A 16,357-nucleotide genomic window follows, 5' to 3' on the forward strand; every position below is an offset into this window, starting at 1 on the left:
TAGACAATGCCGCACCATCCCCCGGTGAACCGTGAATGGGTCGTCAACTTTGCCCTTCAATTTGATTTATAACTGAACGGAAGCCAAGTTTCGACATAATTTACGGAGCGATTTGGAGTCGCTCCAGGCTCTTGGGATGGCTCTGTGTAAACTGAGAGGCTGATGATCGGACAACAAGGCAGAGAGCCACAGTGGACTCGGAGCTTTGCCTTGGCCTCCACGTCAGCCTCTTGACAGCAAACTGGCACCATGCTCAAAGTAATAAAGTGCACCACCCACATCCTGAAGTGACTGCATGTGTTGTATGTCTGCAGAGTGTCTGTGTGGTCAGTTGGAGCCGAACACTCCTGGAAAGCCAAGCGCAAAATCTGCTAAATCTATGATGTGACTTTCCTTCACTTCCTTCTCCTTCTCGGATGATGTGCTACAGCTCAGCACGCAGCAAATGATTTGGACACAGAGACTGATCAAAAATGATTATGGCCCGTCCTATTAAACTTGTAATTAATTACTGTCATAAAAGACGAGGGTAATCTTCATTTTTTACTATCGTTAAAAACTCCCATGAAAAAGGAAAAAAAGTAATAAAAAAACAACAATGAACTGATGCCACTACAACAAGGATGGATCACTAAGAGGGGAAAGTGTTAACAACATATCATTTGAGTCTATATCATTTTAATTATCTGAAATTTGATAGAAATTTGCAAGAATAACATCAACTATGACCAGTGCCCCATCCTCCATCTTGCGGCCCAGTCTTGTAGAGTGGGCCAAAGACTCGCGTTGTGTTTGTTTAAATTTATCTTATTTTGTTGTAATGTTGTGTTTTATCAGGCCACTTTAATTTTTCTGTAACACTCAGAAAGCCTCAGGCAAGGTCGTATTAATCAATCATGTAGGCGTATGACTATCAACATCTCCGACAGTTCATTGTCGAATCGTTCAGTGTACATACTTGCCACCAATTGTAACATGGAAGCAGCAAAGCTGCATTTATGAAATGAATATTGAAAAAACAACAATAATGGCCATCACTATCTCCTGAAGCCCAGGGGAACAAATTCTGAGTTGAGTTTACAATCATAGAAAGGCAGCAAATATTCACATTTAAGAAGACGATGGTTGTACCAAAACATTTATGGTATTGAAAAGCATTGATTGCGTAATTAACTAATAATCTCTGGTAGGTTTCTTTGTGCCTGATGAAATAATACGTGGCAGGACAATGGGGATTTGTGGCCCCAACAACAATTGGTAACTCCAGGGCCCATGCAGCCATGACCGACATCACCAGTAATACCTATGCAGCCAAAGCCTGGCTTAGCTTATTAGCTTAAAACAATGTTTGCATGTTCTGCTTTGATTACAGCAGGGATAAAGATTGTTTTTTTGACAGCAGTGTTTTTTTTATTTGTTTGTTGTGATGCTGAGTTTAAAATGGTGCAATGATTACTTGGTGATTGTGAGGATTGCAGCAGTGTTTCAGTGATTCTGCTGCTGGAAATCCGTGTCTTGACAAATATTCTTTTATTTATTTCTGTTTGAATAAAATTTGCTAAAATTACAGTACAAATAAGTGACCAGTTTTAGACGGACAGACCAACACATTATTAGTTTTGGTCCTTTTTTCGCGATTGACAATAACAAAAACATACAATACCGTCAGTCTTATCATTTAATTGTCATTTTTACATGTGGAAATCTTGAATGCAAAACGAGAATAAGCCACCAGACATCTGGGAACAAGAAAACAAATTCACATTTATTTGATATCAAACAGGAGTCGATTTAAATATCAGCTGATGATGGGCTCTTACAAAAGAAATAAAATGAACCTAATCAGTGCTGCAACAACTTTTCACACTTTCCAACCACAGACTTCCCTCCCGCCACATTTTTTTTCTGAATAGTTCAGTTAATAAATTAATTAGTGTCAAAGGATGAAAAATGTCCGCAAAAACTGCAATATCGCATTGACACGAACATACGTCTTTAAACCTGACAATTTCTTTCAAGTAAAATAAATTACACGAGAATCCAATTCCCTCCCAAATCTGTGCATGGCCCGGTGTTAACAAATATACTACTGGCAAAAACTCATCAATCATGAAAGCAAAAGCACTTCACAAGCAGAGACGTGAGCATGATTTTATATGGACTGAAATCTCTCAAAACTTTTTTTTTTTTTTTCATATGCAAACATACTACAATGAGTCAAGTGTGAGGGGGAAAAAGCACATTTCCACCATTTTGATTAACCTTGTCTGAAGAATCTTATTAACATTGAAAGGGTATAACTACTGAATGGTTGCCATTTCTTTTTTCTTTTTTTTTTCTTTCGTTCTTTTTTTGTACTTTTTACACTAGTGGTACAGCAAAATATATTTTCTTTAGCTGTTACTTTGACAACAGTTAAATGTGCAATAGAGAAAATATAAGGCCTGAGTCTGAATTAGTGGTTTCTTAACTTTACAGTCTTGACTGTGTATTGGAGCCACACTAGTTCTAGTTCCGTACTTTATGACTAAAAAGACCCTGGTTCAGCAAAGTCCCCCAGGAATATGTCAGGAGTTTCATATTTCTTTACTTGGAGTTTTTTTTTTCTTCTTTTCCATCCCTTATTCTTCAATTCTTCTTTCAGTACAACAGAAATGAGACAGAATTATCTGTGACACAGCAGCCTGTGTGTTATTCTCTGCACCTCTTTAGTCCAACAGCAGAGCTTTTCACAGTCCACATTTGTCTGGCATCGCATGGACGTGTTTCGTGTGTTAATGAGATCTGTGTGCAAAAGTCATTTATTCATTCCTTTTCCCACCCAACAGCATTTCACTTCCTGTTCTAACAGGAAGAGCATGCGGAGTGCGGAGCCAGACTCGCCGGCTTGCTTGACATCAACCAAAAGTACCCATCTGTTAGAACCTGTGCAAACAAAGACGACCCGCTCAGAGGCTGGTAATGAGCTGCATTTGTCCATCGCTGGGTGCCTCGCCCTCCTGCGCGCAGTCTTCGTTGTTGGGTGAGATGATGCACCCGTCACTGGTGCCTCGGTTTATGTGGTAGTAGGACAAGGGCTGCGGTGCATCGCCGAGCTCAGGCATGCTTTTATGATACGCGTCCTCGCTCTCGCTTCGAGGCGAGGGGGAGAGCTCATCCTCCTCCTCCTCCTCCTCCTCCTCTGGGGGGTACGGCAAAGCTGAAGGCGAGGGTGAGTCTCTCAAGTTTGGCATGCTGGTGTACAGGGAGTCTCTATTATTGTTGGGTGAATGGGAGCCCGTGTCCTCCATTGTAGTAACAGTCTCAGAGCCATGGCCACCTTGCCCCTCCAGGCGCCTGGGGGCCTTCTGGTTGCTGTAGAGCAGGGAGTGAGTCCTCTGAGGCAGGAGGGGGGCCTCCAGCGCCTCCTTGTGGTGGGGGTGCAGGAGCAGCTCCAGGGTGGTGTGGCCTCCTCTTCCACTTCCTCTCTGGGGGGATGAGGCCTCGGCGTGATCCGCCACGATGGCGTCATCCTCGCTGCCGCTCCCGCCCCCTCCTCGGTCCACTGTCACTCGGGTCTGGGGAGGCAAGGCTCTATCCCTCTGGGCGTCACGACCTTTGGGGGCCCCGCGGGGCCTGAGGTTGTTATGGACAATCTCAGATATGATCATCTTCTCAAAGGCGACATCGTCCAGGTTGAGGGCCCCCAGGTCACCGGCGGCTCGAACAGCCACGGCCTCATAGTCGTCTTCTCGCAGGGAGTAGCTGTTGTTGAAATTGCCATTGAGGGGGAGGGTGTCCATGGCACTGATGTCCCTGCTGTTGCTCAGTGAGTGCTGTCCTGCAAGGAAGGGCAAAACGAGAATGTGAGATATCATCTTTTTTTCTCCTTTTGATAAAAACAAAACAGTCTCCACCACACCATCCACATATACTTGATACTGCTCAGGACACTTCACTCTTGTGCTCTTTAATCTCTGGATTAATTTCAATTTCATCCAGATACAAATAAAACGTTAAAAATCTGAAGATGAACCCAATTGGCTCTCCAGCATGTCCATCGTCATTACGGCTGAATATCCATAAAGCCAATGTAAGAAATTATCCTGAACAATATTGGAGAAATGAGAACAGGCGATGACGTCAAACTTAAAAAAAAAAAAATATATATATATATACTACAGCAACACGTTGTAAAGTAGCTCATGACCAGGTCACAACACAGACGCATACAAGAAGCAACACACAGGATGGGAGGAAAATAAATAAATAAATGCAAGCGGATGAGGAAGCGTTGGGACATTAACAATGAATACAACATTCCACCTGTTTTCAAAGAAGGCAAGACAAGAGAGTAATGTGGAACACAGATGGCCAGCCACCTCTCTGCACTGGGGCCCCACAAGCACAGCAACAACCCCAACACACCACGACAGACAGGCACGGTGCAATGACTCACTTTGCCACCACTCACATCAAGTGTGTCTGCTCAGGCTATCTGGCCTAAGAACAGCTGATGTGCAAAAAAGTAAAACAGATGCTTCTTTTCAATTGCAGCAGAAACAACAAAATCACCGAAATAAGACAAAAGTGGAAGCTCGTGACATCCAGCCTGGATTCAGTCGATCAGATTGTGTCCTTGCAATTAACTATAATTTAGCCCGTGGGATGCTTTGCACAAATTGTCCGAGGTGGAAGGAGAATGACAGCAAAATGATGTGTTTATCAGTTTGAGAGAGCTTAAGGACAAATAGAGGACGACTGAATCCTGGACTCAGCAGGTGAAAGGGTTCAGCAGCAAGCATTTTTAAAAGGTCTGCAGTAAAAAAAAAAGGAACATTTCTGAATGACACATTTGTTTTTTGTTTTGTCCAAAAGTACATCTATCAGTAGTATGTGAGAAACACACTCACACTCAGAGCGGAGTACAATCATTCTGTTCAGCCCCCTGACTAGGCTTGGGTAGCGTGATGAGAGTGAAGGGGGCTAGTTATATGAGCTTGTGATACGAGGGGTTTATTTACAGCGTACGCCATGTGGCTGTATGTGAAAGGCTGACATTTTGTACGGTGTCGTCACAGCCAGTCGTTACACACAATAAAAGGGAAACTGAAGTCGAGGGTTTCAAACCAATGTGTCAGAGAAAGGATGATAGCAACTGAAAAAACCCCCCCCACCCCACCCAGTGAAAACAACATCAAAGACATTTCTAAAAAAGCGTGGAGCGCAAACGGGCAAAAAAAAGAAGGATGGGTCGGATTATTAAACACTTCTCTGAACCGTACTTCCAAATTTGCTTATGCACAGGCAGTGATTTTGTTTCAGACAGGTATTGTCTACGGGGGGAGGGGGAGGGGGGGGGGGGGTGATGTGAACAGAATTCAACTGGACACAGCGACAGCTGCACTCTGGGAACCGTTCCAGCAGAGATTCATCCAAGATGTTCTCCTTACAGATTTTACTGCATCGGATGAACATCTGCAGAGTATTACTTAGTATTAATACACTCATAATAGAAGACACACGCACACACGCGCGCACACACACACACACACACACACACACACACACACACACACTCACACACACTTTCGCAGGGAGCTAAATGTAATGACTATAGCAGAGGACATTTTCAAAGAGCTTATGTTAAACTTGACAGTCTCTCGGCACGTATTTCATACTCGGCTGGTGATCTTCACACCGGGTTTTGACATTTGTGTGTCATACCGCTGCCTGCTCTACACAAACGGGTTTCCATATGTTTAAATTTCCCCTGTTTGTCACCAGGCTGCTTGATCTGCTGTTAAATGAGCGTAGGCAGCATTCCCTCCGATGCTCCTGTGTTTAAACGCGGCTTAAGTACCGCAGGTTCACCTCAGGGGGAGACGAGGTCTCTTCCGCAGGTAACGGAGACGTTTAAGCCGACATTCGAAATTACCCGCTGATTGAAAATCGCGAGGCTGTATTCATCTCCTGCGCTCAAATGTTAACATGCAATTATCCTACAATGATTAAGCAGGTAAACATTTTAGGGTAATAAAGCACAAGCTGTCTGCACACACACACACAGACTGCTGCGTCTGGCTCGGCTGCCGCTGAGCTCGCAAAAGAAAGAAGACGGAAAAAGAAAAAGGAAAAAAAAATAATCATGAAATGTCTTTGATTTTTCTGTGCAGACATTGTTTGGTCCCAACCCGGCTTCATTATCTCTGAGTGTGAAGTGCTCTCATTGTGCTGTAAGCGAGCTCGCAACACTAGACAAGACCATGATGGCTGCAGTAGGTTCAAGCAAAATGTTACCGCAAATCCTCTCCTTACTCCGCTTTCGCCATACTGCTGTTTTTGTATATTCCCTTTTATCATCAAATGCCTGTGAATATCTGAGGGCTATGACTCTTCCCGCATTGCGTCATGTGGTCCTGTTTTATTTTTTAAAAAAATTGGGTTTCTTTTGCTCTGCCAGAGAGGAACTAGGTCACCATAAACACTGACATGATTTAAATCCAGCTTGGCCAGATTTGAAGTAGAAAATGTAATGACCTTTACATATATGATGTAAATAATATCAACCCTAAGGGAAAAGGCTTAAATGATCTGGACCAACATGTACTGTAAAACTCATACCCAACAGAGAGGAATTCCCACATGTCTGCTCTGTGGCGCAGATAAGATAGCATTAACGTCTCATAACATCTGAGTTTCATCTCCTCGTGTTTATAAAGGAGGCAACTTGCTTTCGATAAGAACTACTGCAAAAAAGCAGAGGGGATGTGAACAAAGAGGAACAGATGATAAATCTAGAGTAATTATTCTCAAAAATGTAATTCACACTGTGTCACAGCCACGATCTTGGGAGTTTTCATGTGTTTAATAAATCTAACACAGTGAAAGGAATAGTTTGACATCTTGGGAAATGTACTTATTCGCCTTCTTGGGGAGATTTACATCACTCTCAAAGATTGACACCACTCTCACATCTGTCTTTTAAATATAAAGTGTCAGCCAGGAGATGGTTAGCTCAGCTAGGCATGAACATAGGGGAGGTAGTCTAGAGCTAAAGTTCACAAATTACAAATTGTTATATCCGTTTTGTTTAGCATGTACAAAGACTGAAGTGAAGAAATAATGTCCCGTACTGTTTTTTGGCAGATAACTCCCCTTAAAAAAACCAAAAAGGTTCTCAACCTTCTCATCTGACTCCACCTTCACGAAGCGAATGAGGGTATTTCCCAAAAGGCTTTAACACAAACACAAATCTACGTCAGGATAAAGGTGGAGGGTGGATGTGCACCTGGGGAGTGAAAGGCCGGTGGAGAGGGGGTGTTGCACACCACCGTTTCTGCCAGCAGGTTGTTATAAGGGTTAGTGTCGTGGGTTCGGAGGAGAGGGTTAGTTAGGAGGTAGTTGCCGGTCATCCCTGAAATAACAGGAAGATAGAGAAAGGGAGAAAAATCAGGAGTGACAAAACAGTTGAGGAAGAAGAGCTCACGGTACTGTACTTCATGGTGTGTGGCGTTGGTGCGCTGGGTAGCGGTCCACATAAACAAACACTGACATTTACTGTCCAGAATCTGACACCGCTAAAGATCTATGACCTGTGACCGCTCGGCCCTTCTATGGTCGACAAGAGCATCCATAGAAACGTTGGTCGAGGCAAAACCTTGTCCAAACAGTCAGATGATGTAACTGACAAACCATATTATTGCGTCAAAGTGTTGACCAAAGCGTAGCAACACAATCAGCTGCAGTGTTTATGTGGAGCAAATTCATCTAAACAAACTCGCCCAGTCGAGACACTAGACAAAACATGGCTAAGTGGCCTGCCATGAATAATACAGGATCCCTATCATCCCGAGCATGCTTGTGTATATCCTCAGGAATGTAATAACTACCCTCAGTCATTTGGACGGATCGCTGAGAAACTCCGCGTTGGCATGTGTGCGTTTAAAGAAAGTAATTCATAACTACATCCAAATCTGTGTTGGCACAGTCTGGAGCCTGAGCTTCGTGATGCTTGGGATCTTGCCCAAAACCAGCTCTGACCTCAGCCTGACTTTGCTCATCTCTCCTCCCCTAACTTCATCCTGACAATCATGCCGGGGTGACGATGAGTCTCTCCGGTCACGATTGTTATGATTTGAACTCAAGAACTCATCAGTAACGTTTTTTTAATTTTTTTATGCCAGACTACACATCGCAGCTCTTCGCAGTCTCTATTCCTCTCCTTTCAGATGATGGCAGTGAGCAGGAAAGTGCAGGAAAATGCTGTGAACTTGCACACTGGCAAGATTTAACGCTGTTTTTTTTGATTGCTTGGCGCCAAGAGGAGCAACATTAAATCAGGTCTTGTCTCCTCGTTTTCCGAGCTGCCACAGAGTCGTGTTGGCTGCATCCATTGAAGTGTTTATTGTGAATTCAGAGCCTCGCCACAAAGAGAATAGCGCATGTGTCTCGTCTGGTGGTGGTGGAAGAAAGGGTAGCTTACCCTGGTTGAGTGTGGAGGTGCTGTTTATGTCTCCTGAGATGAAGGAGGACTCCGACTGCTTCCTCACAGTGTCGTTCCACATCCGCCTGATGCGGCTCTGGGTGGAGAGAAAAGCAGCCATTGATCAGGACTCAACATGGTGCCGCTGTTATTCAAGGCTTTTGGCCCTGAGGATTGAGTGGCTAAGTGGGATTTGTGATTCGAGTCTGCACTTTTCTACACGATTCAGCCAACCCACTGCTTGATGACATGGTCGTGCTTTGGTAAAACAAAGCCCCCCATGTGCTATTGATCAAAAAAGAAGGGGAAAAAAAGCATACGCGGAGAATCTCTTTGACTTGTAATTTGAGAGATCGGCTCTGAGCTACTGCTTTTTTTCCCCTCTTGGTGCTACCAGCAGAAGCTGCTACCGAATTCCCAGAAGCGTATTTGAGATAGATCTCACCAGAGAAGAGAAGACCTTTACGTCCTGTTCAACAATATTCTCTTATCTGTTTCCTTCTTTTGAAATAAGACGATAACATTCATAGAAGTACAACAAAAATGCATTAAACTTTACCGTCACACTTATTTGTCTAAAAAAAAAAATTCCCATCCTTTAATATATAACCTCTGCAGTCTAAAGACTTGATAACAAAGTCTCAATGTTACAATGGGAAGCAAAAAAGAAATCAGTTTATCAAGTTCAGTTCAGTTTTATTTAATCATATGTAGGTTATAACAGTGAAACTGTTCACTGAAACTAAACTGTTTATTTGGTTAATGTTACAATGACGTGAAAGGTTGAAAATAAACTGGCTATATTTCATCTTTCTTTCTGTCAATGAATTCGGTGAAAAGACCAAAAACCAACAGTATGATAGTTTGTCTGTGGCTCCCGGCACCAAGGACGTATGCTCTGGGTTTTTAAAAAGGGCTAAATCATTTCCATTAACCTCAGAACTGATTTCAACAAACATCACTCAAACAGGAGTAAATACTACATTTGTTGGTTGCAGATCAATTCACTTTTGGTTTGCTAGCGAGCATTTACACCACCGTCATTCTCAGAATACAGAGCCCATGTTCATGTCACCCTTCGCACTAGTGTGGCTTAGTGATGTGCTTTTTTTGTCTTAATAATAATGGAGCTCCATGCATAAATGTAAGAAGCCAAATTACCTCAGGTCTTGGCTACACAGACAATTGTGGGTTTCAGTCCATAAAATATTGAAATCAAACTCAAATTAAATATTTTCACCTACGTTTTTTTCTAAATCCTTAAATCCTGACATCCTTGACATCCTAAACCTCTGCTACATGTGATTCTCAGTACTGTGCGCGTACCTGTGTGGCGGAGGAGTAGCGGGCCGTGGATCGAGACGTGGCCGCCTTGGCCGAACTGTGGGAGCCCTCCGAGGGCAGCGCGCCGCAGCACTGGGACTGACGGAAACATTTGCTGTACTCTTTGCGGACCTGCAGGGGAAAAGGAGATCAGGAAAGACTGAGCACACACACACACACACACACACAGCGACCCTCTCTAACCCACGAGAGACACAAATCTCTATCAAATGCCAGCTGACAGCAGCTTAAATGCCATATCACTGAGGACAGGGATAAAAAAAACAATATCATAGCACGTTGAATCATATACAGCAAGTGTAAAAGTGTAAAATTTCCACATATATATAATGATTCACACCTGCAATATAGATTACATTAGGAAGGAAAGAGGCAGTTCTTGGCCTTGCCATGTTTGATATTTATGAAAATAAAGCTGCAACTGATTTAAGCTTAAATTATTTTTCAATTAACCTACTAATTATGCTTTGCATTAATCCATTGTTTATTTAAAATGTGCTCAAATGTTTTGTTTTGTCCAAATAGGAACTTTTTGTCATTTTGCAAAAAATAAAATCCTCATTTAAGAAGCTGGAACCGAAATAAAACCGACTCAAATGATTTGTCATTTAATAATAATAATAATAATAATTAACATTTATAGAGTACTTTTAACAAAACAGTTGCCAATTACTCAACATAAACTTGATTCTCATTAATACTCATTAACATAATGGTCTTTTCAGCTCTTTATAGATTAATCAGTCATCTTTTTTAAAATAAACTCTCCAATTTGTGTCATCTTTAAAATGTGATAAAATTGTAAAATAAATGGCACAGTTTCCAAGGCGATGTCTTCAAATTTCTTGCTTTATCTAACAACAGTATTTGGTTTAAAGAAAAAACTAAAACAACAATTCCAAACATTTAAGAAGCTGGAAGTTTACCTTGGTCTGACATTTTTTTTCCCTTGTTAACTGAATAGCTGTCAATCAATTTTCTCTTGAATTACTCGTCGGTCGATCAGAGAGGACAAAAATCTTGCCTTTTTCTGGAGCAGGCAGTGGAAGATGAAGATGAACATCCCTTGCAGCGTGTTGAAGATGGTGAAGAGGTACGCCATCACGATGGACGACTCGTTGAGGAAGAACAGGCCGAAGGACCACGTGAGCCCCAACAGACAAAGGAGGGCAAACGCTCCCAACACCCACGACCTGCGAAATAGAAAGAAGAGCCATGTTAACGATTGTAAAAAGAATCTGCTTGGCTTGATGTTTCTCTCCTTCTGGAAAGCACAATGTTAAAAAAGAGGGGGGGTACACTCGTTGATTATTATACAAAGGCAACGTTTTTGAATGACTGTGCATTTGGTATTTGACTCAAATACAAAGTCTTCCTTGGAGTTAATGGCTGAAGAGAATGCAGACACAGCAGCTTTTTCCTTGGCAGCTTCCAGGAACTAAGACTAGTGGAAACAAGATAACTTAACAGTCATTTTCGATGACAATGGCTGGTTGTTATTGATACACGAGAATGGAGTGAGCCGGCCCCGAGAGAGCTACGGCGAGGAGGAGAATAAATGGGACAACAGCATGTCACCGGGAGACGACACGCTGAAAAAGGAGAGGCAGCATTGAAAGTGACGGATGATCAGTTTTTTATAACATTTCTTGTGTAAAATGTATTACACAAGAAAACAGTGGTTGACTGAATAATCACAAGTGTAACCAGCTTTTTCATTTTTTTGATGACACTTGACACAAACTAAATTCAGATTTGAGGTAGATGCTAATTAAGGACAGTTAATGAGTTCAATCCAGCATCCAAATGCAAACCAATGCAGGTTTTCTGTGTGCTAACCCCCCCCCCCCGAAAGCCAGGCAAAGTAAACGCCTATTTTTTTCTTCCTTTATTTTGGCCCCAAATCATTGTGGCTGCCTAAAAAAATCAAACGCCCACATAACATATGTTAGCCTGTTATCAGGCATATTGTTGAAGAAGAACCCAGGCACAGAAATGGTCAGGGACTCGTCTTTTTATCGAGCAAATGCAGCCCACTGGAAGGAAAATGGGGCCATCTTTTTTTTTCTCTCTCGGAGTTTTCTCCATCATTAAATCTACGAGGCATGTGGTTGAATCTGTCTTCCAAGAGAGACCGTAAACTATGTCCACACAGGAGGGGGAAAAGATACCAAAGGTCAAAAATGCAGTTATGAAGAAATAAAAACGACAGTATAACCCTGAGTCGTGCAAATACTGAAATCATAAAAGGAGCTAAAAAGGCACCAACTATGGACAGAGGTAGCACCTGAAAGGGAAAATTATTGGTCTGGTTTGGTTTAAGAGAAGAGGAAATCAAATAAACATGTAGGTCAAAAGGCGCTTTTAAAAATTTCAGGAGGGAGGCAAAAGCAGTAGTGGTGCATATTATTTTTTCTTTTCACACATTTACACACACACACACACACACACACGCACGCACGCGCACACAGTCTCAGACCAAGCATCCCGAGACCAGCTACCTAATATCCGAGAGTGACACCCCTCACCTGATACCCCCCAGCCTGGATGAGTCGGGTTTCATGGAGGTGGAGTGCTTCACCATCTTGTACATGGTCACCACCAGGAAGATGACATTGACCTGTCAAAACAGACGCGTATCAGGGTTAACAGACGGCACTTAGAGAGGAATCTGATTTCTGCTGCTAACGGGTGGAGGGAAGCGCACAGATCCTTAGCTTACGTAAAAATCCCCAAACCACACAGTGAAAAGTAAAATTAAAGTAGGTAAAAATAAGGTATATACACCCCCCCCCCCAAAAAAAAATGGATTCATATCCGAGCAACATTTGATTGTTGTAGTTGGTGAAGGTTTACCGCAGATTTTTTTTTTTTTATTGATTTATACAACTGAATTTTTCCCCTGATGGATGAATATTCAGATCAATATTTTCAACTTTCTTAAGCCCAAAGTGAAACATTCACACATGCTTGTTTTCTCTGACAAATAGGTCAAAAAATCTTTACTTTGAGAGAGCTTGAACCATAGAATGTTTTGTTATTTATGCATGAAATTAACTAATACTCTGTAAAAGAAACACGTTGTTCCAGCTCTTCTTGTATTTACTGCTGGGCAGATTCTTCATCCTCTTTATATGTTTTTCAGGCCCAAATCATATTTCTAAAGTATCTGGAGCCGTCAAATGGAGTCAAAATTGCAGTATTTCCCATTTAAATGTAGTGTCTTTAAAAAGTATTTCAAATGAAGAATAAGTACCTCAAATTAGTACTTGAGTAAATGCACTTTTACCACTGGTTGCTAACAACAGCTGGTATGTTTCACAGCGACTAAGGATATTGCTTAATCTTCAGTGGTTTTGGCTCTTTGTAGCATCAACACCAGCATACCTTTACCGAGAGGAATATGAAAATGTATTGCTTCGGTGCAGATCGTAAAGTAAACCGACTTCCAAAAAGAAAAACAACAGTGAGAGGTTATTGCTGTGGTCGACTTCACACAGCTCTGGCCTTCAACATAAGCTGCGTCGAAAGTTTCTCTTCCCTCTCTTTCTTGTTTGACATTACACTCAATCCCACAGTACAAATCCTCATCGAATATGAGAATGTGTATCTCATGACGTCCAAGCAGATCTCGTGTGCCGCGGACGAAAGCTCAAGAAAAACACAGAGAGGAAAGAGTATTTTAGAAATAATTTCACTGAGGCCAGTAAAAACATTTAGGCGATTCAAGCCATACATCCCGAAAAAGGTTTCCATGCTCTCAGGAGGTCTCTTTGTAAGCACTGCAGGGTGCGTCGCCACCGAGGGAAAGGAAGGAGATGTGTTTCACTTCGGTATTAAACCTCGTTTAAATGCAGTTCTGCAAATATTTATTGAAATAAAGTAAATCCAGATTTTTATGTTATCAAAAACGTATATTCCCTATCTGCTCCAAGTGAGCATTTGGCAGATCTCTCTCACATCTACGGTAAATGAGGTGAAATGAATGACACAAAGTAAGGATTGGCAAGAAAAACAAAGCATAATGATCATTCAATTCCAAAAACAAGAAAAGAAAAAATCCCCATTATTACCTCACATTTTGAAACACTTCAAGGCAGCAGAAAAAAGGAGGCTTTAAATGGCAACAGCGAGCGTGAGAGGAAAGCAGAAAAAAGGGAGTGGCCAAGACAGAAAGAGGCTTTTAGATCACAGCTTAGAGTAATGCCGACTTTTGTCTCTCAGCCACTGGGGCCGATTTACGTCCGCATGAGTCGAGTGGCTGCAGATGCATTTAACACATCTGCGAGTGATGACACAGATCCGATGAGACAGACAGAGGGACAGACAGCGAGGCGAAGGAGGCAGGAAGGCACTCTGCAGAAAGCCGAGGCAAACCGCATATGGAACCCCCCCCCGCCTCCCATGCCCGGTCTCCAAGGGGCCGTCCTCTACAATATTCAGGTCTCTCACTTCTCAGCGCTGACGCAGCACCTCTCCAGGTTTTGCATGTATTCACAGCCCATGAACAGATTGACATGTTGTGTTACCGTACGTATGGATACGCAGCGTGTGTTTGTTCAGGCCTGTGCACATGTATTCTTGCACGTGTTTTGTTGTGTGTGTGTGCGCGTGTCTGTGTGCGTGTCTGTGTGCATTGTGAACACCCAGTGCACCACATGAAATATTGAAAGGTGAAGATGGAGATGTCCGTGTGCTGGGATTGGCTGGGGACGTGTCATGATCCTCAGCAGGGCTATGAGCTGTGGTAATGGTTGTCTGGCCCACCCACTCATTACTTCCATGTTCACCCCCCCTCACCATCACCCTTGTATTCCCACTGAGCAAATGACCTTCATGCCTGAGACGATCCCTCCTCCTGATTGCAGAAGGGGAGTATTATCTAGATGTACAGCGAGGACCAAACAGCTCTAAGCTGTTGCCGCTCAACAATTCTGATTTCAGAGGCTTTCATAGCTGAGTGGACACTGATGTCCTTGTGTCAGCTATAATGGGACCACTTTCCCTTCATGCAAATTGATCTGAGAAAGCAAAGCCAAAAGGCTGCCAGCACACTGAGAGAAAAATCTATAAACTGTTTTCAAAGCTTTTCTTTGAAGGAAAAAAAAGAAGAAAAATCATCACGTGCACAAAATTACAACTTACCAAAATTATGAAGGTTACAGGCCCAATGAAGCTCCAGATGAAATGGTTATCAACCCTCAGCCAGCATCTGCAGAGAGAAAAGGCGATGCTAGTTCATTAAATCATCTCTCTGCCAAAACAAAGTTGTGTCTCATCGATCAGGACCCGGCAGAGCCGGCTGGATGATAGGTCACAGCAACAGAGGAGAGGCTCCTCTGACCACAGAGAAGAAAACCTTGACGGAGTGTTGGCCCCGTGCCACGAGAGTCTGCAGTCTGAAAGGCAGGGGTTGTTGGACTGTGTGACTTCACAGTCTGCAAACGCTTACAAATGTCTGATGTCTGACTGTGTGTACATGAGAACAGTAAACAATGTATTGTGTGCAGTTGGAGAATGAATTGCGCCGCGGCCCGTGTTTATCACCAGGAAACAGAAATGAGGTGACGCCTATAGGAATAAAATGTTTGAAAAGGGCAGTTTGCTTAAATCCCATAAATTAGAGGACTGCAGTCTTACAAATCATAAAGCTTGCTGCTTGGATGAGGACCAGCAAAGAAGTGCATAAACTTTTAACTAGCAATTACCCACTTGGAAAGCATAAAAATGCAGCAGGCAAGTGCAGCTAGCCAGCATATTCATTAATGTTGCGGCTTTGTTCATATCCTCCCCTTTTAGCAGTGACAGGGTGTAAATTTTCCAGGGGCAGAGGTGGATTACTCTTTGTGATATTGCTTATCATTTATCATTAGAACACACACGCTTGCTGCGTGGGCTTGTCCTGATGGGCAGAAGGGAGGACTTATGCCCCTGGTGTCCATCCAACAAACGCAATAACAAAAGCCTCTGCACAGATACTACACTTACGCCCGCTGTGTGCCGTAGCTCCTGTAGTCGATGGCTGCTGAGATGCCCACCACCACGGCCGGGATGAGGTACCCGGAGACGTAGTAGTACTTCCTGCGAGAGAACTCGCTCTCGAACACCTCGACCAGCATGAGGTACAGCTGCACACCCTCCAGACACATCCAGGCGAACGCAGCCAGGAAGCAGAAGTGGAGAACCCCGGCGATGATGGAGCACACCAGCTGACAGGAAGACACATGCAGGGGGTTACACACAGGCACAAGTGTTTGTTTTTTTGAATCAGACTTTTTCTGCTCTTGCTACCCAGGGCGAGACTCGAGACAGAGTGTGGTAGAGCGCTCACTCACTGTAAGGGCCCCCGCATACTGTGGAAGAAGCTTCCTATGTCAGTCAGACAAGAGACCTCAGGCTACATACTGGGTTTTCATTTTAGAAGAGCGCTTTAGATGCTGCAAAAACTCCGGAGTAGTGTGTACTTAGTAATGTGGATGTAGCCTAAGCGGCGTCTTTCAAAACTCTCTTATCGATGCATTTTTATAAAGTGGCTTTCAATTACATATT

The 16,357-nt window shown here is 43.0% G+C and overlaps 1 protein-coding gene and 1 long non-coding RNA gene across 8 annotated transcripts in view; one reads left to right on the top strand and one right to left on the bottom strand.

Moving 5' to 3' along the window:
* The window catches only part of LOC118311265, a 28,671-nt gene extending 18,594 nt beyond the window's left edge, over nt 1–10,077 (top strand). For both annotated transcript variants that reach the window (XR_004793946.2, XR_004793945.2), the window contains one exon: nt 9,777–10,077. This is a non-coding gene — a long non-coding RNA (uncharacterized LOC118311265). The remainder of the gene's footprint in view (nt 1–9,776) is intronic.
* Nucleotides 1,661–16,357, bottom strand: part of LOC118311261 (adhesion G protein-coupled receptor L2-like) — a 122,460-nt gene continuing 107,763 nt past the window's right edge. For 4 of the 6 annotated variants that reach the window (XM_035634979.2, XM_035634977.2, XM_035634974.2 and 1 more), the window contains 8 exons: nt 15,797–16,017; nt 14,954–15,020; nt 12,337–12,428; nt 10,833–11,001; nt 9,791–9,919; nt 8,465–8,561; nt 7,271–7,396; nt 1,661–3,820 (listed from right to left, as the gene is read on the bottom strand). In XM_035634979.2, the coding sequence (XP_035490872.1) occupies nt 2,949–3,820; nt 7,271–7,396; nt 8,465–8,561; nt 9,791–9,919; nt 10,833–11,001; nt 12,337–12,428; nt 14,954–15,020; nt 15,797–16,017 (1,773 nt within the window). In that variant the 3' untranslated portion in view covers nt 1,661–2,948. The remainder of the gene's footprint in view (nt 3,821–7,270; nt 7,397–8,464; nt 8,562–9,790; nt 9,920–10,832; nt 11,002–12,336; nt 12,429–14,953; nt 15,021–15,796; nt 16,018–16,357) is intronic. The other 2 variants (XM_035634982.2, XM_035634986.2) reach the window with 1 other exon arrangement.

This window comes from Scophthalmus maximus, chromosome 5, assembly GCF_022379125.1.
Source record: "Scophthalmus maximus strain ysfricsl-2021 chromosome 5, ASM2237912v1, whole genome shotgun sequence".
Classification (NCBI taxonomy): Eukaryota; Metazoa; Chordata; class Actinopteri; order Pleuronectiformes; family Scophthalmidae; genus Scophthalmus; species Scophthalmus maximus.